General features: G+C 46.6%; 1 protein-coding gene across 14 annotated transcripts in view; it reads right to left on the bottom strand.

Moving 5' to 3' along the window:
* Window positions 1-26,961, bottom strand: part of Abcc5 (ATP binding cassette subfamily C member 5) — a 94,217-nt gene that overhangs the window by 43,549 nt on the left and 23,707 nt on the right. For 3 of the 14 annotated variants that reach the window (XR_015632565.1, NM_053924.2, NM_001433820.1), the window contains 10 exon segments: window positions 21,464-21,621; window positions 21,126-21,281; window positions 20,382-20,529; window positions 15,744-15,977; window positions 15,446-15,619; window positions 14,793-14,940; window positions 13,126-13,274; window positions 10,892-10,999; window positions 7,214-7,570; window positions 4,410-4,481 (listed from right to left, as the gene is read on the bottom strand). Coding sequence is in view for 13 of the 14 variants with exons in the window: in NM_053924.2 (NP_446376.2) it covers window positions 4,410-4,481; window positions 7,214-7,570; window positions 10,892-10,999; window positions 13,126-13,274; window positions 14,793-14,940; window positions 15,446-15,619; window positions 15,744-15,977; window positions 20,382-20,529; window positions 21,126-21,281; window positions 21,464-21,621 (1,704 nt within the window). In the remaining variant the exon portion in view is untranslated. 14 annotated transcript variants of the gene reach the window in all.

Below are 26,961 nucleotides of genomic sequence, written 5' to 3'. Positions count from 1 at the left end.
GCTGAAGTGCAGGGACTCTTTTAGGGCTTCTTTTGTTACCGTGTCCTGTGTTTTAAACCAATGGAATAAGAAAGGGCCCAGACCCTTTAGGAAGGGTCATTCCTCCAGGAAAAGAGCCAAAACCTTCTGAGATGCTTGCTGAGGGTGAAGAAAACACAGAAAGTACAGAAAAGTAGTTATAAATACCAGTTAAGTCTGGTTCTCAACCATCCTAATGCTGTAGCCCTTTAGTAGAGTTCTTTCCTGTTGTGTTGACCCCCAGCCATAAAATTATTTCCTTTGCTACTTCATAACTGTAACTTTGCTAATGTTACGAGTCATACTGTAAATATCCGATATACAGGATGGTCTTAGGTCATCCTAAGGGTGATCCTTAGGTGTGAAGGGTCGTTTGATTGCCTCCAAGATCATGTGATTACTTGCTAAAGCTTGGACTGTAAATGACATGGGTGTTTCTGTTCTGTTAAGAATGTATGTATTATGTGTATACATGTACATTAAATGATATATGTTCTTCATTTCTTCCTCATGTAATATAATACTGAGTTAGTATCAACAGTTATCACACTTGTTAAAAGACAGTAAAAGACCAAGATTCCTCTTTCTTTTCTGGTCCCAGGAGTTGCGGGAGCCGCAGGTTACTGTGCAGACAAGGCCAAGTCCAAGAACCACATTACACACAACCAGACCCACAAATGACACAGAAACAGCATCAAGAAATCCCAGTCACAGGGGCTGGGGATTTAGCTCAGTGGTAGAGCGCTTACCTAGGAAGCGCAAGGCCCTGGGTTCGGTCCCAGCTCCGAAAAAAAAAAGAACCAAAAAAAAAAAAAAAAAAAAAAAAAAAAGAAATCCCAGTCACAAAGATACGAATCTCTTAAGGGGGTTGACCCCAAGTTCCTGAGGAACATGTGCTTTGCCAAGAAGCATAGTAAGAAAGGCCTGAAAAAGATGCTGGACAACAATGCCAAGGCAAACAATGCCAAGGCAATGAGTGCATATGCAGAGGCCATGAAGACCCATATAAAGCCTAAGGCTCTCAAGCCCAAGATGCCAAAGGGCCCCAGCTGCAAACCCATCTGGCTTTCATTGCTCACTCCAAGCTTGGAAAGAGGATTCGAAGCTACATGGCCAAGGGTCATAGGCTCTGCCAACCAAAGCCCAAGGTTCAAACCAAGGCAGAGGCCAGAGCTCCAGCTAAGGCCCAGGCTTCAGCTCCGGCTCAGGCTCCCAAAGGTGCCTAGGCCCCTGTAAAGGCCCCATAGAAAAGGCTCCTGCCAGTGTGAAGACAGACGGACTGCTGTGACACACCTACCTACACACTATTTACAGATGACTAGTATCTATGCTGTTTTTACAAATAAACTTGAGACAAGAAAAAAAAGGCCAAGATTCCTCAACAATATCACCACCTACTATAAAATATGTAGTTTGAGATTATACGTGGGATAGTTACATCCTGATATGCAAACTTATGACCTAGTTATTGTTTTTTCTGTGGAAAGTAAGCATGACATAAGATGTAAGTATGTGTCAGGTTGACAAGAGGTGGGCTTACAATGGGTGACCTTGGTTATCAGCTTGACAACATCTGGAATCAACCAAAACCCAAGCAGCCAGAACACTTGTTGGGGATTTTCTTGACTGGATCATTTGAGGTACAAAAACTTACTCTAAACCTAGATCACTGAGGGGCTGGAGACCCACTCTACATCTGGATCACCGGGCACGCTTTTGGTGGTAAGCCACACAAAGGGACATGGAATAAGGAAACTCTTACTTTTTCCCTGTTGTTGAGTTATTTTATCCTCCTGCTGCAGCATTATTTTGCTGGTATTAGAACCTACTTCAGAATTTCAATGTAGACTGAAGATCACTGAGACATCCAGCCTGGTGGACTGAAAAGCTGCTAGAAGCTTGGCACTGTCAGGAGCTAGTGATTGTTAGACTAGCCAAACGGAGCACAGCCTGTAAGCCATTCTAACAAATCCATACATACATATATGTTATACTATGATATAACATAAACATATATTTGTATTATATATGTTATATAATACATATGAATGTATGTATGTATACATTTATTTTATCAGATCTGTTCCTCTAGAGAACCGTGATCAATAATACAGCAAGCAAGAAAGCCTCTTTTCGGAGTTTCCTGGGGATGGTGCCATAAAAATTTGTAGCCAGAACCTGCCTCACAGCGAGGGTGGCCAACTTGGCTGCTTCTGTGAAGTGAGTAAGAGAGGGAACAGAATTTCAGGTGAGATATCTACTAATGGGAACAGCATCCAAATAATGACTGCAGAGTTTCCTTCCTTCCCACATGAAGAGGCTGCGTGAGGAGGCATAGCTTTGATGTGTCTCCTTGTCTTTCTTTTTAAGATTTATTTTATGTATATGAGTACACTGTCGCTGTCTTCAGACACACCAGAAGAGGGCATCAGATCTCATTACAGATGGCTGTGAGCCACCATGTGGTTGCTGGGATTTGAACTCAGGACCTCTGGAAGAGCAGTCAGTGCTCTTAACCACTGAGCCATCTCTCCAGCCCAAAAGCTTTTTGTTTTTGTTTTTCATTTTTTAAATGATTTATCTATTTTTATTTTATGTGCCTTGGTGGTTTTGCCTAAACGTATGTCTGTGAGAATATGTCTCTCAGATCTTGGAGTTACAGACAGTTGTGAGCTGTCATGTGGGTGCTGGGAATTAAATGTGGGTTCCCTGAAAGAGCAGTCAGTGCTGTTAACTGCTAAGCCATCTCTCTGGCCCCTTGATGCGTTTTCTATCACAGTTTGATACCAATGAATACACCACTTGGTATCATGGTTCTTTTTAATACCAACAGTAGACACCTGTTTGGGTTAAGGATGCCAACGCTGTGAAGCCAAGTCTCATTGGTGAGTGCATGGATACTTGACAAATAGGCTTGCCCTTGTGAACACCATCACACATGACGTGTGTTTTACTGTTCGCAAAGACCCTTTGCTGAGCCCGGGAACCAGACAAAGAGGAACACAGCCCCGTGCTCTAGGAGGACCACAACACACTACCGAGCAAGACCAGGAAACTGTCCCCAACTCACGGGTCCCACTGTCCTCAACAGGGTGAACAGAGTTCAGAAGACCACACCTGCCAGGAAGTGGTACCATCTGCATGGCCGTCTTCACCCGCATCTAAGTCAAGCTTGCTTGACTGTACGTGGTGCCTGTTCTTTTCGGGTGACTGGGTTCCACGTGCTCGCCCTTTCCCCTCACTCACACACTCACGGTGCTGCATTTCCCTCTTGCTGTGTCACAATGTACTTGTGCATCCGGATCACTGAGCCTCCTCTGGATGTGAGTTCCCTATATGACTAACAGTCTCAGGATTTAAGTCAAGTGAGAAACGCGCTTCGAATCTGTAGTGTGGGTGTTTGCTCATCTCTCTCATCTCTGCTACTTCCTCTCCTAGCATACAGAATGCAGCAACCAGTTCCTGAATGAGAAAAGACGGTGAACAAATGGCACTGGTGGGGGTCTATTAGCCAGTCACCAGGCACTTGCTGCACCCTTCCAGACAGGAGGCTGTTAAAGGTGGAGAAATGAAGGAACACAGAATAGACCACCTCTGCTGGACAGTGGAACCACGCCAGGAAGCTTCTGGTGAGCACACACCTGAGACTTAGGTGACTCCCTGCTCCCTGCCAGACTCCTGAGAACAGAGTGCTCCATGCTAATGAGGTGCCTAGAGGCTCTGAGGGCTTAGCCAATAAGTTTCCTTTCCCAGACATTCCTCCCTGCAAAAGGTGAATCTCAGGTCCAGCCTGAAAAGTGGGTGTGGTACGTTATGCATCCATTTTCCAGCCAATAAACTAATTTAGAACCATGGACTGTTTCTTTCATCGAGATCTGTTGTGGGAGCCATGGAGAAGGCATTTGACTACAGAGTGGCAGCTTAATTCTCCTGTAGAAGCCCTCTCTGAGCTCTGCATTCCCAGCCACAACCACCACCAAGCCTGCCTCCACCAAGCTAAGGACAATCACCGCTGAGACAAGCCTGAACTCCCCCCTCACCCTTCCACCCACTTCCTCCACCACCACCACATACATACACAAGCGCCACCCCGGCTCGAGGCTAGACACTGTCCCCAGCCTGCAGGTCCTCCAACTCCATTCTCCGCTCTTCTGTGACTCCCAGCAGCGCCTGGATTTCCAAGAGTCTAAGAACCCCACGGTCCCGGGTCTCGGAATCCCTGAACAGGCTTGGCTTTCCCACATCTCAGACTGCACTTTCCCACCACAGAGTGGTGTCTTGCAGCTTCCCTACAGCACGGTGGAGGCTAGAGAGGCTGTGCCCAGCAGTGGGGCGGATGAGGACCAACACACCAGAACCAGAAAATACCGAGGACATAACAAACATCTTACCTGGCCTAAAATGGCGGAAATCAGAGAGGTTTTTCCACTTCCCACACTGCCACAGATTCCAACCAGTTTGCCCTAGACAAAGCACACAGAGAGAGGAAGGACATCAAGACACTACCAGCCACTCATCCTAAGAACCTGCCATTGGTCCATCAGTATCAGGACAGAAGCCCTCTGGAAAGACTGTCACACATGGTACACCACAATCACTTTCAGGAAGTTTAAGCCGCTTATCAACTCTGCTAGTATAGGAGTTTATTTTTTAAGTTTTTTTGGTTTTTTGTTTTTTTGCAATTCAGAATTCTTTAAAATTACTTTATTGTAAATTTTATTTTAGTTCTTACTAATATAATTTTTATTTATTGTTTTATTTATTATTTTGTTTGTTTGGTTTTTCAAGACAAGGTTTCTTTATGTAGCCTAGGCTATCCTAGACCTCACTGCTTAGACCAGGCTGGCCTCGAACTTGGAGATTCACCAAATGTGTCTTGCCCTCATGTGCGCCTACATACCACTTGCGTGCCTGGTGCCGGCAGAGGCCAGGAGAGGGAGTCAGAACCCCTGGGACTGGAGCTAGTTGTGAGCCACCTGTGGGTCAACAGTTGACTTTAAGTAGAGCCATTTGCTTGGCAGTCCTGTGTGATAGTAATCGAGTCCCCAACAGAAGGAGGGAGGCTATGGTAGCGGTGCAGAAGGATCCCAGACTTCGGGCAGGCAGAATGCAACAGAGTTCCAGCTCTACCTACATCTGCTAATCGAGTGCCCTGGTATTCCAAACCAACCTGTGTCTGTTTCCCTCACTGGGCTCTGAGCTCAGGAGGAAGGATGAATTCCTCACTGAATCAAGTATCCCATTACCAAATGGAAGAGTAAATTTCAGTTAAGTATGAGAAGCCATTTTCTAAAAGAGCTGACTAGTGGCACAGTGGGGCGGCCACAGTAATCAGTAATAGTCATCGAGTGAGCTTGCTGCTAAGAGTGAAATAAACACCACAACGGCCTGTGGCTGATAAACCACACAGACAGTTTCAGGTGACCACCTGCTCACGGCTAAGAGCAGGAAGCTCTCTGATGTCTCCTTAGTGCACCCCTGGATCTGCCCAGGGTGCCCCCGGCCAACTGCTGTTTGCTGCACCGTTGCCTCCTTCACTCCAGCACTGCAGATAAGCTTTTCTCACCAGCGCTGTCGCCATCCCTCTCCCATCTCTCTCCTGCACTAGAACGGGAGGGGCAGCCCCTTCGTTCTCTCTCTTCTTTCCTTCCTGTCTCTCTGCACACTGTTCTGAGGCCAGCAGGTCATTAGGTAGTCACAGGCACTTCTGTCATCCTTTCTCCTCTCGGGCTGAAGTCAGAGCCGTATGTGGGAGGCTCGGCCCCACTGCTCTGCATCTTCACGGCCGTCATCTCCCTCAGTCATCCTGGTCCTGTAACCGCACACTCCTGAGGGGCAGCCTCTGCTCTCTGCTTCTGCCCTTTAGCTATGACCCTCTCCCCTGGACGGTCTCATGACTCGCTCCCTCGGATCTCTCCCCCTTCCCTTTCTCCTCCCCTCTCTGACTGGAACTACTGTTTACCTGCCATGCCCACTCTCACCGCCTTTTTGGTTAAGGTATCGCTATGTATCAGGGCTGGCTTCAGAGTCATAGTGATCTACCTCATCACCTTGGTTTGGTGCCCCAAACCAAGACTACAGACATGAACTACCAAGCCTAACACATCCTTTGAATGCGGTCTTCTCCTTAGACACTGTGTTAAAAACGCAAGCACAGCAGTCCCTGTCCCAGCTCCGCTGCCATCCTTTGCATGGTCCCCATCACGACCTGACACAATGTGCGTCACTTGCTTGTTCTTTGCGTCTGTCCACTGGGGCCGTAAACTCCAGAAAGGGGCTCTCACTGTGTAGTTTTGCTGCCGTGTTTGTTCTCAATCCTTCAGTAGGACTTGGTGTAAAGCTGGCACTTTAAAAGAAAAGCTACTAGGGGTTGGGGATTTGGCTCAGTGGTAGAGCGCTTGCCTAGCAACCGCAAGGCCCTGGGTTCGGTCCCCAGCTCCAAAAAAAAGAAAAAAAAGAAAAGCTACTGAGTGAATGTGTGAATGTCCTCCCGGGGCCCCCAGATGACATGGTCCTCTAGGCCTAGGGTTACTTCCCAGGCATGGTTTGAATCCTATGTCTTCAACCTGAAATCTGTGTTCTAAGAGGATCTCGAGAGTCCATGTCTACACTAGCTGAACTATGATATTATATACCCGAATCACCCTTCGCTGATATTTAAAAGATTTATTACAGTAAGGTTGTGGCTGGAGAGATGGCTTAGTGGCTAAGAGCACTTGCTGCTTTTTCTAAGGACCCTGCATCAGTCAGGTGGCTCACAACCACTTGTAACTCCAGCTCCAGAGAGCCTGACACTGTCTTCTGCCCTCCACTGGCTCCTGTGCTCGTGTACACACACCTGCAAACAGATGTGTAAAATAAATTTTAAAAAGAGAAAAGGCAACACTGAGAATACCTTTTACATGCCAAATTCTCTGTGACGTACAGTGTGGTGTTAACAAGGAACCCACGTGGTTACAGCAGTGGATTTAATTAGCACAGCCACCACCGCCAGAAGCCAAGAGAGGTCCACCTCGGTGCTTCGCCTCCTTATCAGTAAAGCGAGCATCTTATAAGTTATTAGTTCTGTTGCTCACTTCGGAATCAGAGCCCAGCCTCCTCTTGATTCAAAACTGCTCACGGCCAGAATACTCTGCTTCAGGGAAGGGTCCTGCCAGGGTGAAGTGGGTGGACAGGGCACAGGTAGGCGGCTTACCTCTTCAATCTCTAAGTCAATGTTGTAGAGTGTCCTCTGCAGACGCATGCTCCCTGCGTGGATCTGCTTGCCTTCTTCCTCTTCCGGACTGGGCCGCTCATCACTGTCCAGGAGGAGGTGTCCTTTCTGCTCTGCCAGCACCGCCTGGTGCTCAGTATGTTGCAGCTGCCTCGACTTCTCTTTCTTGCCCTTGGGAGCCCTCTTGTCTTTTTTCACTTTGGGGGTCAGCTTGGGCGAGCTCTGTGTACTGGAGTGGGAGGAGTCCCATGCCAAGGTGGCATTTTTCATCTCTATCTTGATGTGAGGACTGGCCGGTTTGTTCTTTATCATGTGAACCTCTTCCATTAGAAACAAACTCTGATAGGAGTTGTGAGAGAGGTGCAAAGATGAGACACTGGATCAAGACCAGGGAGACAAGCCTATGGCGTACACTCACGTAGCAAAACACATCAGGCTATACAGTGGAAGGAAGCTGAAGAGCAAAAGGTAGCTCATTAGTGTGGCCTCACCTCAGGGCTGACAAGGGGTCTCAGGGCCTCGTCCCCTGACCCAACCCTCTATGCTAGGTTACACACTAAGGAACCCTGCTTTTCCTGCCGGTCTAATGTGGACAAAAGGACATTTCATAACTGATAGGGATATGGTGCCCCGTGTACAGTAATTTGTAGGTTCCAGAGTACCAGTTGGAAAACCCAAGAGGGACACTGACCCTTTACACAGGCATCACCATGACAGGAACCTTCCAGACCACTTCTATAGGGCCGATGCCTGCACACTGCCCTCACCCAGGGCCTGGCACCTCTCAAGACTGAGACTGGCGCCTGCTCAATTGCTGGGCTTGGAATGACCTGACCTAAGGGCCTGTGTGGACAGGAGGTACCTCCCCAAGAATCGCCCTGTGGGAGGGGAATTAATCTTCTCTCCACTCACTCCCAGAGTCCTACTGAGTTGTTTCAAAGAGCAGAAAAATATAATATCAAACAGGAAAGAGTCTCCAAAGTTAGATCTAAAATTCTGATTTTTCTAGCTATACTTGAACCCCTCTAAAGCCAGGAAATCTTTACAGAGCAGTATTGTGGCAAGACTTTCAGAATGCTTTTTAAAAATTAATTTAACACATTAGAAAATCTTTAGAGAAAAGATGGCTTGCAGGATGAGACTCTGCTCAATTACTAAATATCCCAACTAGCTTAAAGTTCCGAAGGACTGCTGAACAGGGTGTATTATTTCCCTCTCTCTGCTGGACCCCGGCGTCTGCTTTTAAGAAGAATTCAGAAAGGGTCTTACTGAACTGAACAAGGACAGCAAAAAGCATGTTCCCGTGGATCGGGCGGGGAGCTCAACCCTACAGGCAACTGATGAATGCTGAGAGCAAGAGAAAGTCTTCTCCAGGGAAGAGCCCTCCCCCTCCACTGGTTATCTGATATCAAATGATCAGCTCTGAACACACACGCGTAAGGAACACTAGACAGACTGAGCAAGCTGTATTTATGTATTTAGGAACATATATATGTGCATATATATACATACAGATATACATATATGTATAGAACAACAATTAGTGGGGAAAAAAGAGGCCATAAGTTTTAAAGAGAGCAAGGAAGGGTATATGTAAGAGTTTAGGGAAGGGGAAGGGGAAGGGAAGGAAGAAATTATAATCTCAAAAGTAAAAGAAAAAATTATAATAAATCCTAAAAAATAAAAAGAAAGGATCTCATGTAGCCCTAGGCACCTGAAAATGCCATGAGCCCTGACCGTCCTGTCACCACCTTCAAGAGCTGGGATCACAGTGGCTATTCCTGTAAACCCCCATGTGTCATCAAGCTTAGGTGAAGCTCCTGTCTATGAGTGGCTGTGGAGCTCATATATTCAGAGCCTTCTGAGAGACGGGGCTGAAATATTGTCAACCATCCTGATCCCCATCATGGAGCAAACCCACGTGTGGGCAGAAGGTCCACCATTTCCCTCCCTAAAGATCCCTTAAGAAGGATGGAGACAGTGTAGGCCCCTATGAACTATTCAGAGAAACAGTGGTGCGTACTGGAGAACACAGCCTCCCTGCTCTTCCTTCCGGCTTCCCAGGGCCCTGACACGCTGAGACAGACAAGGGCCTCACAACACCTGAACTGGGATCAACTGAGATGTGCACCTGCCAGGACAGCGGTGTCCCAGAAGCACAGGACACACAAACCTCACCTTCCACTAGGATGCTGCCCACTGACAGTGCTTCCTTGCCCCATGGTGAGGTGTACACCAGTAACCTCAGTACCAAGGAGGCTGAGGCAGGAGAACCGTGTGTTAGCAGCCAGTCTGTCTCAAAAACAAACACCTCTAACAAACCAAAGAGAAAACACAGCTCACTTTCGCTCTTTAGAAGAGGGAGCACTTAGAGAGCTGCCAGATATAACACAACACACCGTTACACTAGGACTCCCATTAAAAAATGTAAAATTATTTTATCAGTATAAATATGCCTAGTCTACCAGTTAACACTCTACTCACTTAAAAGGAGACAATTCAAAAACAAGGTCACAAAACTACCTTTTCTCCCTCAGTTCTTATCTAAAACTCAACAAAATCCATCTACTACCAAGGATACGGAAACAAACAGGGTGCTTTGTCAGAACTTCCACTTTCTTCCATGACTGGATACTGTGGCTTCAGAGAGACGAAGCTCTGACTGTCATTACATCAGTCTTATGTGACCCTGGCTCTGGTCCTTTGAGCAGCTAGGAGGAGGAGGAGGATACAAGAGAAAGGGGGACATTCTGGAGGAATACTTTTCTTGGCCCAGTGCAAGTCACCTGATTAAGTGTAAAAGGAAAAAGCTGAGAGAAATCCCAGCAAACCACTCCCTCCTTTGCAGGGCAGCGCACTGTGGTTCCTGAGCCTCTAAGGTAGTGAGAGCTATGCTTCCAGCCCAGGGGCTTCAACTCTTCACGCCGCCAGAACTGTCCCCATGTTCACCACACCGGCCAAGGAAGGCCATCAGGCGTGAGGCCTTATCGAAGAACTCCAGCCCACACAGTGCTTCTCCTTTTTGGGAATTGAGTATTAACCACCTTCAAGTAAGTATCTACCTCCCTCCACCCCTCCCACGTCAGCCCCTCTTGTGTCGCACGGTTGTGTCATTCTGAAGGTACAAAGAACACAAAAAGGTCTGACCAACTAACCACGCAAGGAAAGGAGCTGATACTTACTTAACTGTACTTCTCAACATGATCTAGTTTTATGACTATTTCCATGTCACTGCATTCCCTGCCTCATGTAGTGGCAATCACTGGGTAGGAAAAAGAAATATCAAAAGGACTCAGCATAGCAACCAATCAAAGTGGCAGCAGGCATGAGAGGGGGTGGGGGGGTACCCGGCAGACACCTGGCTGTACTAGTCTACCTTAGGCCATTTGAAAGCTCAGTAAATGACAACGCGGTCCATGCTGGGCCTGGCGGAAGTGCTCACTATGGAGAGGGAATACAGCCCAGAACCAAGCGGGAGAGATGAAATGCCCATTCATTTTAAAGGGCATAACTCTCCTCCCTTGATTCAGTTGAATCTACCACCTCCTAAGCAAGCCAAAGTCAGGTGCAGCTGGCCTATGTGGACTCTCGGAATACAGGCAGCAAGCAAGCTGAACCAAGGGCAGCTCCTGATACAGAGCCGGGCAAGGTACCACTTACCTTAAATCTGTCAACAGCAACGGATGCTTCAGAGAGGGACTTCACTGAGAATGGTGTTACTTTTAAAGCAAAAGTCATGGAATTGAAGACAGTCACCACTGTGAAGGCCTTAAAATACAAAAGAGAGGTGAGAGCAAGCCTTGCGAGGTCACACAGCAGCCAAGGCGACACCACGCTCCTTCCGGGTGGAAGGAAGGCTGTAACTATCAAACGTTAGTGCGAGCAGTCACACACTAATTTGTTTTGTGTGCGGGTACATTCGGTGTGTCCCGGTGCATGTGCGGAGGTCTGAGAACACCTTGAAGGGGCTGGCTCTCCCCTTCCCCATGTGTGTTCTAATGACTGGACCCGGATCATTAGACTTGGTGGCAAGTGCCTGTGTTCACCTTGTCGGCCTCAATCACAGTTTCATTTTTAAATTGTGAGTGTGTGGTGTGTGTGTGTGTGTGTGTGTGTGTGGTGTGTGTGTGTGTGTGTGGTGTGTGGTGTGTGTGTGTGTGTGTGTGGTGTGTGTGTGTGGTGTGTGTGTGTGGTGTGTGTGTGGTGTGTGTGTGTGTGTGGTGTGTGTGTGTGTGTGGTGTGTGTGTGTGTGGTATGTGTGGTGTGTGTGTGTGGTGTGTGTGTGTGGTGTATGTGTGGTGTGTGTGGTGTGTGTGTGGTGTGTGTGTGTGTGTGTGGTGTGTGGTGTGTGTGTGGTGTGTGTATGTGTGTGGTGTGTGTGTGTGTGGTGTGTGTGTGTGGTGTGTGTGTGGTGTGTGTGTGGTGTGTGTGTGGTGTGTGTGTGGTGTGTGTGTGTGTGTGTGTGTGTGGTGTGTGTGTGGTGTGTGTGTGTGGTGTGTGTGTGTGTGTGTGGTGTATGTGTGGTGTGTGTGTCTTTGTGGTGTGTGTGTGTGGTGTGTGTGTGTGTGTGGTGTGTGTGTGTGGTGTGTGTGTGTGTGGTGTGTGTGGTGTGTGTGTGTGGTGTATGTGTGGTGTGTGTGTCTTTGTGGTGTGTGTGTGGTGTATGTGTGTGTGTGGTGTGTGTGGTGTGTGTGGTGTGTGTGGTGTGTGTGTGTGGTGTGTGTGTGTGGTGTGTGTGTGTGTGGTGTGTGTGTGTGGTGTGTGTGTGTGTGGTGTGTGTGTGGTGTGTGTGTGTGTGGTGTGTGTGTGTGGTGTGTGTGTGTGGTGTGTGTGTGTGTGTGTGGTGTGTGTGTGTGTGGTGTGTGTGTGTGGTGTGTGTGTGTGTGTGTGTGTGTGGTGTGTGTGTGTGGTGTATGTGTGTGTGTGTGGTATGTGTGGTGTGTGTGTCTTTGTGGTGTGTGTGTGTGTGGTGTGTGTGTGTGTGGTGTGTGTGGTGTGTGTGTGTGTGTGGTGTGTGTGTGTGGTGTGTGTGTGTGTGGTGTGTGTGTGTGTGGTGTGTGTGTGTGTGTGGTGTGTGTGGTGTGTGTGTGTGTGGTGTGTGTGTGTGGTGTGTGTGTGTGGTGTGTGTGTGTGGTGTGTGTGTGTGGTGTGTGTGGTGTGTGTGTGTGTGGTGTGTGTGTGGTGTGTGTGGTGTGTGTGTGTGTGGTGTGTGTGTGTGTGGTGTGTGTGTGTGTGGTGTGTGTGTGGTGTGTGTGTGGTGTGTGTGTGTGTGTGGTGTGTGTGTGTGTGGTGTGTGTGTGGTGTGTGTGTGGTTTGTGTGTGGTGTGTGTGTGTAGTGTGTGTGTGGTGTGTGTGTGTGTGTGTGTGGTGTGTGTGTGGTGTGTGTGTGGTGTGTGTGTGTGTGTGGTGTGTGTGTGGTGTGTGTGTGGTGTGTGTGTGTGGTGTGTGTGTGTGTGTGTGTGGTGTGTGTGTGTGTGTGTACGTGCGTGAATGTGGTGTCCTCGGAGCTCCTGGAACTGAAGTTGCCAATGGTTGCAAGCAGCCTACTATGGGTGCTGGAAACTGAATTATAGTTGTCTGCAAGAGCAATGTATACTCTTAACCGCTGGGCTATTTCTCTAGCCCACGTTTTTATTTTATTTTGTTTTGTTTTGAATGAGACTTCAATTAAAATCCTTAATAAACATGAAACACAGGTTCATCTATATTTACAAAACTAAACCCAAACCCGGGCTGACTGAAAAAGGCCACGTTATTCCCATATAAGACACTGCGTGGTCTTCCACTTCTCAACTTAAACATGAAGGAAGGAAATGGCCGAGTCTTGGTAGCGGTCCCAAAGGAAGTAACAAGAGGAGCGCACGAGCTCCGCATAGCACGTTTCTGTTCCTCACCTGCGCCGCTGTCAGGTCGAAGCCCAGGGTCATGTGGACGGAGAACGTCACCACGCTGGCGATCACTACGACAATGGGAGCCACTCCAACGGTGATGCTCTGAAAGTACCCGGCCTTCTCCAGGATCCGACGCTCCTCCTCTCGGATTTCTATTAAGAAGCAGCCCATCCTCAAAGCAAGTCAAAACACGCTGGGACACTGCTACTCCACCACCAAACAAGAATCAGGTTTCAACCACAAATACATCGTTTGTATTTGATTTTTGTTTTGTCTGTGTAAGACGAGGTCTTGCTATGTAGTCTAGGCTTATCCTGAAATATAGGTTTTCCCTCTTCGGCCTCCCAAGTGCCATGTTGCTAAGATACAGACAGGTTTTTAGAAGACGCTTTAGTACCAACGATGAAAAAGAAACCAGTTTAATGGGCTCTCGGCTCTGCTTTTGCCGGTTCTGTAGGTTGGACCTAGGGCCTCACACGTGCTAGGTAAGCTCTGCACAGCCCCCACCCTAAGACCATCGATTCTATCCTTACAACCGAGGTGTGAATGGAGCGACTCAAGCTGGAAGAAAGCTACCACAGCACTAGTCTGGCCCTGCCTCTGGCACTTATACATCTACTGGGCTTCACTGAAGGGAGCACTGCACTGCACCTACACCTGGCAGCTTCCTTTGCGGACCTGGCTAGTGCTTACTATTTGCTCTGGGAAAGCTCAACCACCTTACAAGATGCAGCGTCTGGATAAGCTCCTGAGAAAACGAACCAGCTGCCTTGATGTTAACAGAACACGTTTTATTCTAATTTGAAACTTTGTTGCTGTTTACAACATTTATAGTCAGTTACTATGTCATTGAGTCCGTTAACAGCCCAAATATCCTTTTCACTGAAATTAAGGTTAGACAGATTCTTTTGTAAAGCTTCTTCTTAAATGCCACTCTTTCTAAGGCCCTGCCTTCCTACTCAGGTTCAGACGTGTCTAAGTGCCGGTGTCACATTAGTTACCTCACAGGCGTGTGTTACAAGGGCACTTCACGTGTTTATGCCTGCACTGTGAGTGGAGCCGGCACTGAGAACACTGTACTAAAGCAGTCGCTTTAAAAGATGACAAAAGGAGCACTAGCAGGGCACAGAGGAAGGTGCTGAGCCCAGGCTTCTTGAAGCCCCAGCTCATCCCTCAGGGTCACACAACTATCTCTGGCACATATACAAGCACAGAAGAGAAGGGCTCTTAGCGATCAACTGAGAGGGCCTTCTTAGCCAGGCCAAAAAATCCAAGCACTGGTTAAGAGGAAGATTTGCATATATTATGATAGCTAGATGTGTCCATACTATTCTAGCTAGCCATGGCATCTGGGGCAAAATCAGTTTCCCAGGTTCGAATCCCTGAAATCTCTCTTTTTTTGTTGTTGTTGTTGTTTTGTTTTGTTTTTTTTCTGTTTTTGGAGCTGGGGACCGAACCCAGGGCCTTGCGCTTGCTAGGCAAGCGCTCTACCACTGAGCTAAAGCCCCAACCCCCTGAAATCTCTTTTAAACATAAAAGGTTCTATATGAAGTTATTAGGCATCAGAAGTCTGGTTTCTAGTGTGCTTAGGAAGTAAAGTATATGAATGAACAGACCCAAAGAATCCAAAATCCCTCTACCACATACACAAGGGAAGTCTTTAAACTCACTTTGAACACACTGAGAAAACGCTTTGACCCAGGCATACATTTTAATAAATTTAATGTAGGTAAGAACTTCATTCATCTTCTGGACACGGTCGTCTGTGGCGGCTACACACTTTCTCCTGAAATACGCGGTTAGCCGTGACACGAACATCTGGAAGGGAAAGCCCCCTGTCAGACCGAAGCACACCTGGATCTGCCTCGTAATAGTCTCAGCCAAACAGGCCCTGTTCCTGGGACAAACCTGACTTCACATGGTTGTTTAACTAAAGGGACCTCTCTCTAGAGTTAGAAAATATTTAATTCTCGTCTCCTTGTAAGGTGATGAAGGCAATTACTGGTCAGATCTCACAGACACTGGCGCCACCATGGTAGAATCATGCCAGTAGCTCCTGTGTTACCTCAGGGTGGGTTCACGTGGAGCCGTCCGCTCTACCCGGACTCACTCTGCCTTCACACGGCTCCTGTCTTTTATGCGAATGAAGGCTTACTTCCTCCCAAGCCAAAATCTGCCCATGTGAACTGAGCACTGTATAGCATCAGACTTTTCCAACTACCTTCCTTGAGAAGACGTCTATCCCCTTTCTATGACCCAGTACAAGTGCTGTATGTATCCTGTATGAAGAAGCTACCACGATGTGGCCAAGAGGCCCACTCACCATTGCCGGATAAAAGAGGATAAAGACAGCCGATCCCAGGAAGCCCGTTGGTCCTAGAATGATTACATTATAAATCATGCCCAAGATGGCGACAACGGGTCCTCCGGCCAGCAAGCTGCCCACAGCGGCTGCTTCAAACATCCTCTGCCCATCGTTGGAGCAGATATTGATAAGCTGTAAGATATGACAAAGAGTGAGGAAGCCTGTAGGACCTCAGGGGAGAGGTCAAGGACCAGAGGAAGTCAGGCGGACAGCGTGCCTGGCTTGCTCTGGCACAAAGCATGGGCTCGGGGCTCACCTCCCCCAGGGACTTTTCCTTAATGTTCTTTAGCTTCAGGATCTTCTTGAATGCCATGGTCAGGACAGCCCCCCGCAGCCGGACACCAGTGCGATAATTCAATGCCCAAGTCAGTGCGAGTGACCAGGAGCGTACAACCTCTGTCAGGAGGAGGCCTAGTACCAACAGCAAGCTGTACTGCAGGTTAGACTCTGTTGCCTGGGTGTACTCCAAGAGGTGCTTCACCACGAAGGCCTACAGGGAGAAATACATGCCACAGTCAACGTCGCCCCCGGTAACCCCACACGATGCCACAGTGTTATGTTAGGTTAGAAAGAGCAGGCTGCTCCCCAGCAGTGACCGGTGTGCAAACAAAGAAAGATCATGTGGTTGGACCAAATGTTAGTGGCAACCTGCCCACAGGTGAAGGGCAGAGGGACCGTTCGCTTTTCTCCTGAAGGGCGCCACTATGACCATTACTCTTTCTAATGTAACATAAACCTGTCCGTGAGCTGCGATCCATTCTAAACACATGGTCATCCAAAGGTAATGTATTGACCTTATTCCAGTATCTTCACACATGGCTACATCTCTTTACATGAGACCAAGACCTTTCTCTGTGCCCTTTCACACGTGCTTTATTTGATAAAAAGGAACAGTGTACCTACAGTTGTACAGAAGAGTGGGGAGTGCAAAACATCCCTGAAAACAAACAGGGGCAGTTTAATAGGACAGAAGAGAGCAAACAGTGCAAGCCAGCAAACTCCAGAGACCCTCCCTCTGGCCCTCCCCACGCCCACTCCCTCTCAAAAACAAAAACATGTTACCTCAGGTAGCATATGTCTAACACCACCTGCAGGGAGGGAAGACAGCCAGCCCCCAAGAACCACGAGTGTCACCTCCAGCTCTGAGGTCCTGCAACGCCGGAGCACACACTCACACAGGCACATTCAGCAACAGCAGTAAATACCAGCAAGTGGGAAGCAGTGTGCTTTTATTGAAAATGAAATATATATATATATATATATTTAAAGATACCATCTTCAAAGAGCATCTCACAAACACTGTACATTAGCAGGGGCATCGGGAACATTTGGTGGGGACATACAGAGTCGTACAAGGATAGCCATCACACAGATGGGCCAGCCTCCCACTTGTAACTGTACACAGTAGAGGAAATACGTGGCAGAGTCTGGAGTAGAGTACATCAGGACGGCAGCTTTCACCGAGGTGGGAATCCTGAAGCTGCAATGGAGTAGATTCTCTAGCAATAAAGACCTTGCTGCTAAAGGAAGAAGATTAAGGAAAAAAAAACTAAACTAAAATTTCCCTAAAGAGGTACCCTGCTTAAAACTGCAAGTGCTGTTTGCATGCTAAGCTGCGAGGAAACACTGCTCCTGACAGACTGCAAGGTTCAAGGCCTGCTGAGCAAGGCGCTGGCATCCTTCAGAGTCTTTTCGAGTCCTGGTAGCTAAAATTGATGTTGGCAAAAATCAAACCAAACCATAACAAAGGAAAGCCAAACCAGTGCCCACCTTAAAGGAAAAAAAGAAATTAAATCCATGCACCCATCTATCCTGGTTCCTACAGCATGGAGTCCTGTCTGCAGCTGGAAGATACTAAACGGCATATACAACAGAGGCAGATGTATCAGCCTATAGTGCCTATCGCTGAATTCCGGAAGCCAGATTTCTGGGGCAATTAGTCTCTTTCAATTTTTCTGAAAGAAACTTAATACCAAATTGTCTACTAGGTCCTATGAGGTCCCCTGGGGTCATGTCAAGCCCCAGTAAATAACCTGATCACATAGGGGACTTCAGATTCTGAGAACCACTGTAATCCACCCTTTCCCCTCCAGCAGAATTTTTAGAGCCCGTGTTTAGCCCTCACTGCATAGATTAACTAGCAAGAAGATTGGCTTCTTTTCCAGTGTGCATCCAAAATGTGGAACTGGGTCACGAGGCCAAAGCCTCTCTTCCTGTGGTGAAGCATTTCCCACACACAGTGGCAGCAGTGTGGAGCAGTCTCCGAGGGCAGCGGGTGTTGTCTGGGCTCCTTCCTTCCTATACCTTAGGGCGCCCCCTTCACAGCACTGGGTAAGCAATCAGCCCCTCCCGGAGAGGAGAAGGGAAGGTAAAAGACAAAGGTATGTTTTACACTATGCAAAACGTTCCAGAGGGGGAAGATGAACGAAGTAACAAGTATCCAACACAGGGTTTTAAAAAGCAACGACATTTCAAATGAGCTTGTATGGGAGAAAGAAAAGCAGGTTTTCAGGAAAAATCCAAACACATTCAGGTGTGTCTTTTAAGTCATGAGTTTATCATTTATTCTAAGTTCATTGGGAGGAAAACTGGAGACTATCAGCATAGCTGTCTTACTGGGGAAGGCATTCCCAGTGAATAAACATTACCTTACCTGAGCTCTTGGCGAGAGATTCTGCCCAGCTTGACTCTCTCATTCTGACCGCAGAAATAACAGCCATCCTGAAAATTCTGAAGAACAGCTTCTGTCACTGGTCCCACTACAGATACTCCCCCCCAAGTCCAGATCCTGACAGCACCGAGCAAGCTGTGGCTGGAGAGAGGTTGAAGGGTGGGAACTTACCTCTCTCAAGGCTTCCCAATACCCTTTCCCCACAAGGCCTGCAGCAGAGTTAGCACTCACGAAGAGATGGTGCTGCAGAAGGCAGCCTTCTCCAGCAAGTCTAGGGTGGGTGCGAACTCTTCAGACCTGGACTTCTAAAACTGACTTGGTCTAAGAAGGCCCCCAAAGCATCTGTATAAATGTAATGATTTGAGTAAGGCCTACACCCTTATAAGTGCTGGCACTGTGCTAGACTTTTCTTGGTCCTGAGGCACCTACATAGAGCACTGGTTGCCAGACTCTTCTGAGGTCAGCATCAACTGACCGAGTTTTTTTAAAAACAATGCACATGAAGACAACCTGACTGTGTCCCATCTGTTCTGTGCACAAGACCCAATGGGATGTCCCACGTATGGAATCTACAATTTAGGGTAATAGGACGAGCCAATCTGAAAATCATGCCCAATTTAGAAAATGTGCAAAATCTACCGCTGGATTTCCTCAGAAAGACTCACAGGTTTGCACCCTGCTAATGTTAATTTCTTTTTTTTTTTTTTTCCCAAAACCAGCCCGATTCTCCAATTTCCAGTCAAAAAAGAATTTATTGGGATTAGGGTTCCAAAAAGACATCTGCATTGCTTACACTCCTACATCTGTTTCACAAAAAGAGACAGCAGATGAGCCCACAGCTCTCTCAGGCCTACTGACTTCCCGGGGTTCTTCCCAAAATGGCGGCAGAGGGGAATGTGCCACCCGTCCCTGTTATAGAAAGGCACCCAGCTCTCCGAGGCCATCTAGAAGCACTCAATACATGTTAGCATCCTGGTTGCTGCATCAGAACTGAAAGAGTAAGAACTTAGCAGATGCTTAAAGGAACGACCTTCAAGACACCGACCAAGGTAAGCACACATTTTGCCACTACTTTTTGTGGAGTAAAAACTGTATCCCTGCCATCCAGGACTTTTTGTTTTTAAGAAAGAGGCGAAGAGTGAAGAGAGCCCATTATTGATGTACTACTACCCAGGCGAAAGACCTGTGTGAAGCGTCAGAGCGACCACCAGCTCTGTAGTGACACAATGACAGAAGCTCTTCTTGGGGGATGCTGGCTCTGAAACATGTGGAACATGTGCCATTTTGGCTAAATAACACTTCAGTTACATGGTCCCTTTTAGTTAAAATGTATATGAAAGTGTTAGTCGGTCAATTAAGAAACCTAATACCAAAACTTTTTATTAAAGATCATACATTAAAAAGAAGAAAAAATAAATAAATAAATAAAAACAAAACAAAAAACAAAAAAACCTCCAAAGTGTGAATTAGTTTCACCTAGTCACCATGCATCTTGGACACATACTTACCCACCATGAACCTCCAGCTTACCCACACACGGAAATGCACAGTCTAAACAGTACTACCGGTCCGATGCCTCAAGGCAAATATGTAGAGAATAAATTCAATCACAATCTCAAGTGTCAGACAGCACAGAAATGCAAGAAAGGACGCCCTGAGAACTCCTGCCCAAAGCTCCCTTAGCTACTGTACTCATCCACAGCGGCCGCCCAAGTCTGCCACTTCAACACTGTATCTAAAACTTGAAAGGCACTGTCAAAAACCCTGGTGGGTTCCTAGCTTTAGGGATCCATCGTTAGAGTCAGTAAACATGGCAACTCTGCCTCCGGGCATGTGATACGTCGCCAGCAGAGGCTTGCTAGCCCTTGCCACACAACGCTCAGCTTACTCAAAGCACTGCCAAGACATGGCTGCCCTGAGACGGTTGCTTCACAGTAGCATCTAATCAACAGGCAGGTGCTATGTGGGACCCGGATCAGTTCAGATTCCTGCAGCCCCAGGAAAGCAAGCCAGCGGTTTCCTCTTCTGCAGCTCTTTGTTCTTAACAGTCTAGCTGACAAGCCACCATTCACTCCCAAATCCACTGACCCTGTGCAATAGCCCAGAAGCATCTCTAAGGCTGCTAACTAGCTCAAAACGATCATTACCTCTGCAACAGAAAAACAGGGTTAGAGCTGGCCGTGGCCGGCCTGGAGGTGTTCAGAAAGGATGGTCAGAACTTACTGGTCCACTGAAGCCAGCCAACTGCGTGATCATCAGGCACACGATGGACAGGATGAGCCTGGTGCGGCAAAAGATCCACACAACCCTTCGCAGGGAGGCGGCGTCTGGCCCGACTTCATTCAGCTCTTCTTGCCACAGTCTCTCTAGTCTTAACAAGGGCACATGTCCTGTGTTACACATCTCCCCCGGGAAAGGGATGCACCCTAGCCCACTTCCCCCCATCACAGGCTCTCCCTTAAAATTATGCGCACAGCCTCCATCTTGTACAGAAAACTCCCATCCTGGCCAAAAGGGAGTGTTAGAAATACAAAACACAAGAGGAGCAGGAGTCTTTCCTTCCACTCCTCAAAGATCTCTCCCTGAATAAAGTTTGCAGATAGAATCTTCCTTTTGCAAGGTCACCAACCCTTTCTGAAGGATCCTGTGATAAAATGCAAAACTGCAAACTAGACTTTAATCAGACAATCAACTACCACCAAAAATGTACTCTGTCACAGGGCAGCAACAAAATCTCCCTGGAGGCTCAGAAAGTTCTAGAAGTGGGGCTGAGAGAGAGAGAGAAAGCCCTTGGTTAAAACACAATTAGAGGGAAATAGAGATACGGCAAAGGGAGGAGAGTCCACAGGTTGCCCACCCTCAGCTGAGGGTCTTCATGGGTATGGAAAGCCTTAGACTCCACGCTGCTGGCCCACCCACTAGCTCAGGCCTAGCACCCAGTATATAAGGTGGACCAGAGACGCCTACCTTCTGCAGTTCACATCAGAAGACTCATACTTGGACAAAGGCCACACATCCTCCATTAACAGCTCCCCCTTCTTGTGAACCACTTGGGCCAGAGGAGAGAGCCATGAAAAGGTCATGTAGGAGAAAAGGCCAGCATTGTCCACTGGGTGCTGGTGCCTAGAGGAGAAATCCAACCGTCAAGTGTCAACACACACAGAGAGGCTGAGCATAAGTGGAAAACACCTTGGTAAACAGTTCTTGACAAATGATGGTCCTCCCCAGCTGTCCTCACTGTGGCCCAAGATTTCAAAACTGCTTTTAGTGCTTTGTGGATGAAACAGTAGCCAACAAAGCCTTACTTGGTGGTGGTCCGGAAGGGCTTCAGGGCGCTTAAACCATGGTGGTATTTCCCCTTCGTATGTTCCTCGTCCAGAATTTGGAGATGAGAATGCACAGAGATGTCCAGGGAAAGACCCTCAACTCGGGCTGCTGTTTCTAGGGCATCTTGGCATTCCAACTGTGGTGGAGAGAACAGGTAAAGAAAATTAATACAGAGAAGAGAGGCAAATCCAGCTGACCTCAACTCAAAATACACCAATAGCAAACCAGTCCATCAGCATTGGAAAACCCTAGGACACAGGGTTAGACTAAATCTGCATGCTCAGACTCTATTAAGAACATTCACACACACACACACACACACACACACACACACACACACACACACACACACACCAAGTTTTTTTTCGGTTTGTAGAATGGGGTGGAAAGTACAGTTCTCATACCTGGCCCATCGCCTCCACCCCCTTCTCCTATGTTTGATCTCCCATTAAATGGTACCAGTGTTACTACCATAGGCCAGTGCTGACACAGTAACTGAAACCCACCTTGCACTAGGTTCACTCTTTGTGTTATACATTCAAAACGTATATTTTTATAACCCAAGTCTTTTATTAGGGGCTGGGAATATAGTCTAAGGTAGGGGCTTCCCTAGAACACATGATCCCTAGCATGGGAACAGAGGGAGGCAAGAGCAGAAAAAGTCACACACAAAGATAAATGATTTTCTTAAAGATTTGTTTATTTTATGTACATGAGTACACTGTAGCTGTCTTCAGACACACCAGCAGAGGGCATCAGATTCCATTACAGATGGTTGTGAGCCACCATGTGGTTGCTGGGAATTGAACTCAGGACCTTTGGAAGAGCAGTCAGTGCTCTTAACCCCTGAGCCATCTCTTCAGCCTGATAAATGATTTTTAAAAATCAAATATTTGATCTTCTTTTTCCTGAGAGTCATATTCTGAAAGTCAACTCTTTCAATGACAACTGAAAATTGTATTGCTAGTTTTCTACTACAAAATTTCAAAGTCAGTCCCAACTAACCATAACAGCCAGGATGTCCTGTCTCCCTCTCTCATCAGCTGGTTGCCCACCCAAGCAACCCCAACATTCCCAGTCCTAAATGTATAGCCCCCATGATGGTTCATCTTCGTTGTCAACTTGACTGTATTTGGAATCAAACAAGCACTGGTTAGTCTCGATTGAATCATTTGAGGTAAAAAGACCCACCCTAAATTGAGGCCACACTTTCTGGTGGAAGTCCCCACAAAATGACAGGGATGAAGGGAGCTTTTGTTTTCTGCCTGCTTGACTCACTCTCACAGTAAGCTCACATCCTGTTGCCAAGGAATCCCTTCTCTGACATGAGAACACACTTCCAATGTAGACTGAAGATCCGATAAGATGTCCGCCTGGTGGACTGAACAACTGAATTCCTGGCCCTTCCACTGACAGATATTGTTGGGCAGACACACACACACACACACGCACGCACGCACACTCTCTCTCTCTCACACACTCTAGCAGTTCTGTTCCTTTACAGACACTAACTATGCAGCTTCTGTGTACTCGCTGACTGTACTAACAGAAGCCTGCTGCTTAAGGTGGGACTTCTGGAAGGGAGGGTGGACCAAGAGGCCTGGACACATCTCATGTATTCCTCTGGGCAATTTGTGCTTTCCTCAGTTTCCTTCTTCCCTTTCTCTCTCACACTGTCACAAATGTTTCTAGTAATTATGAGACAGTGACAAATAAATAAGAGATCCCCAATCAAGACGAAGTGGTGCAGAACTTGGCACGCCATACTCCTCACCAAAGTCTCTGGTTGTATATGCTACCTCTTTTCCAAAATACACAGGGGCAACTCAAACATCAGGATGTTCTGTACAAAGGAGTAAGGTTTAGTTAATTGAATCTAATAGCTTTAATTCACAGACCAAAAGTCTATCAGCATCAGGAAATAACACAGTTCTGGGAAACACATTCACTTCCTGTCAATGGAAAGAGAGGCGGGATTTCAAAAACAGCACAAAATGTCAAATGAGTCAACAGGGTTTTCCATGACGTCTTCATAAACGATTTAGTGGGTGGAGTCTAAAACACAGGAAGCAGTGGAAAGAGGAGGAGAGCTAGACACAGGTGTGTGGGTGGAATGAGTGCATACAACCACAGGGAGGGAAAAAGCAAAAACACAGAGAGCTAACGGGCTGAGAGAGGAGAAGGGTACACTAAGACGCCAAGCACGCCTGGGGCTGTGTGCAGAAGTCACACCCCAGTCTGACCTGCACGGACATAGCTGACGAGACAAAGGACATAGAACAGTACTTCACAGGCACACAGAGTACTGTGGCATGGACTGCATGCTGCCACAGAGCAAACCTAAACATTACTTAAGACAGACGTCCTGCAGTGTGTGCAGTCACACTGCAAGTTAGAGTCCAGAACAAAGACTCCAAGAAAACCCCACATGTTCAGAAGCTACACATTTCCAAATAATGAATTATTAAATGGAAAATAGGAAAAATTTTTGCCTAAATGATAAGAATTTGCAATACAATCAAATACATGGATCACGACTAAAGCACTGTTAAGTTTGAAATGGATTGCTATTTTAAAAAAAATTTTTTTGTTCACTCCGAGAACAAATAATTTAGACCTTATGGAGCAAGAGACAAAAATCAAGGACATCAATGTAGATATTTCTATTATACAAGAAAGCAAGGGTTTCGGCATTGACTTCAGTGGCCATTTCTGGGAAGAGGTGCTCTGCTCTCAGGGCAGGAGGGACAGCAGCACTGCCCACCCTTGCCCCATTCCTGGCCTAAGAGGAAACTGTGTACGGCCTCTGGGAAACGGAAGATAGGGGCACTTAAGCTGCAGGTGCCCTGCGGTCCAGACTGCGCCTGGATCTGAAGGGACCTGGTCAAACAGCTCCCTGCACCCAAATCCCGTGGGAGGGAGAGCTAGACCTTCAGAGGGACAGATACGCCTGGGAAGCCACAGGAGACTACTCTCTGCCCACATTTCTGACTCTAGAGGAAAAGCCTTGCGCCATCTAGGCCCCATGTGCATGGGGATAGGAGAGAAGGTGGGGCAGGCCCATCTGGTTGCTGCCCTCACGGAGAGCTGAAACCCAGTCCCGAGGAGTGACTCCAGGCCAGAGACCAGAGATAAGACCAACTTTTCTGCTCCAAGTGACCTGCCTGGTGGACTCAGGACACACGCCCACAGGAACAGCTGAGGACCAGTAGACAGGAAAAACTACACGCCTGAAAGCAGAACACTCTGTTTCCATAACTGACTGAAAGAGAACAGGAAAACAGGTCTACAGCACTCCTGACACACAGGCCTATAGGACAGTCTAGTCACTGTCAGAAATAGCAGAACAAGGTAACACCAGAGACAACCTGATGGCGAGAGGCAAGCACAGGAAGCCAAGCAACAGAAACCAAGACTACATGGCATCATCGGAGCCCAATTCTCCCACCAAAGCAAACACTGAATATCCAAACACACCAGAAAAGCAAGATCTAGATTTTAAATCACATCTGGTCATGATGATAGAGGACTTCAAGAAAGACATAAAGAACTCCCTTGGAGAAATGCAGGAAAACACAAATAAACAAGTAGAAGCCTATAGAGAAGAAACACAAAAATCCCTGAAAGAATTACAGGAAAACACAATCAAACAGGTGAAGGAATTAAAAATGGAAATAGAAGCAATAAAGAAAGCACAAAGGGAGACAACCCTGGATATAGAAAACCAGAGGCAGAGACAAGGAGACATAGATACAAGCATCACCAACAGAATATAAGAGATAGAAGAGAGAATCTCAGGAGCAGAAGATTCCATAGAAATCATTGACTCAACTGTCAAAGATAATGTAAAGCAGAAAAAGCTACTGGTCCAAAACATACAGGAAATCCAGGACTCAATGAGAAGATCAAACCTAAGGATAATAGGTATAGAAGAAAGTGAAGACTCCCAACTCAAAGGATCAGTAAAAATCTTCAACAAAATAATAGAAGAAAACTTCCCTAACCTAAAAAAAGAGATACCCATAGGCATACAAGAAGCCTACAGAACTACAAATAGATTGGACCAGAAAAGAAACTCCGCCCATCACATAATAGTCAAAACACCAAATGCACAAAACAAAGAAAGAATATTAAAAGCAGTAAGGGAAAAAGGTCAAGTAACATATAAAGGCAGACCTATCAGAATTGCACCAGACTTTTCTCCAGAAACTATGAAGGCCAGAAGATCCTGGACAGACGTCATACAGACCCTAAGAGAACAAAGGTGCCAGCCCAAGTTACTGTATCAGGTAAACTTTCAATTAACATAGATGGAGAAACCAAGATATTCCATGACAAAACCAAATTTCTGCAATATCTTTCTACAAATCCAGCCCTACAAAAAGTAATAAATGGTAAAGCCCAACACAAGGAGGAAAGCTACACTATAGAAAAGGCAAGAAACTAATCGTTTTGCAATGAAACAAAGAGAAGACAAACACACAAACATAATCTCACATCCAAATACGAATATAACAGGAAGCAAAAATTACTATTCCTTAATATCTCTCAACATCAATGGACTCAATTCCCCAATAAAAAGACACAGATTAACAAACTGGATATGCAAAGAGGACCCTGCATTCTGCTGCCTACAGGAAACACACCTCAGAGACAAAGATAGACACTACCTCAGAGTAAAAGTCTGGAAAACAACTTTCCAAGCAAATGGTCTAAAGAAACAAGCTGGAGTAGCCATTCTAATATCGAATAACATCGATTTTAAACCAAAAGTCATCAAAAGAGATAAGGAAAGTCATCAAAGGAAAAATCCACCAAGATGAACTCTCAATCCTAAATATCTATGCTCCAAATACAAGGGCACCTACATTCATGAAAGAAACATTACTAAAGCTCAAAGTACACATTGTACCTCACACAATAATAGTAGGAGATTTCAATACCCCACTCTCATTAATGGACAGATCATGGAAACAGAAATTAAACAGAGACATAGACAGACTAAGAGAAGTCATGAACCAAATGGACTTAACAGATATTTATAGAACATTCTAACCTAAAACAAAAGGATATACCTTCTTCTCACCATCTCATGGTACTTTCTCCAAAATTTACCATATAATCGGTCATAAAACAGGCCTCAACAGATACAGAAAGATAGAAATAATCCCATGTGTCCTATCAGACCACCAAGGGCTAAAGCTGATCTTCAATAACAATAAGGAAAGAATACCCACATGTACATGGAAATTGAACAATGCTTTACTCAATGATAACCTGCTCAAGGAAGAAATAAAGAAAGAAATTAAAGACTTCTTAGAATTTAATGAAAATGAAGGTACAACATACCCAAACTTATGGGACAGAATGAAAGCTGTGCTAAGAGGAAAACTCACAGCTCTGAGTGCCTGCAGAAAGAAAGAGGAGAGAGCGTATATCAGCAGCTTGACAGCACACCTAACAGCTCTAGAACAAA

Source organism: Rattus norvegicus, chromosome 11 (assembly GCF_021556685.1).
Source record: "Rattus norvegicus strain SHRSP/BbbUtx chromosome 11, alternate assembly SHRSP_T2T, whole genome shotgun sequence".
Lineage (NCBI taxonomy): Eukaryota > Metazoa > Chordata > Mammalia > Rodentia > Muridae > Rattus > Rattus norvegicus.
The sequence above is the reverse complement of the archived record's forward strand: the minus strand, read 5'-3'. Positions and strand labels throughout refer to the sequence as shown.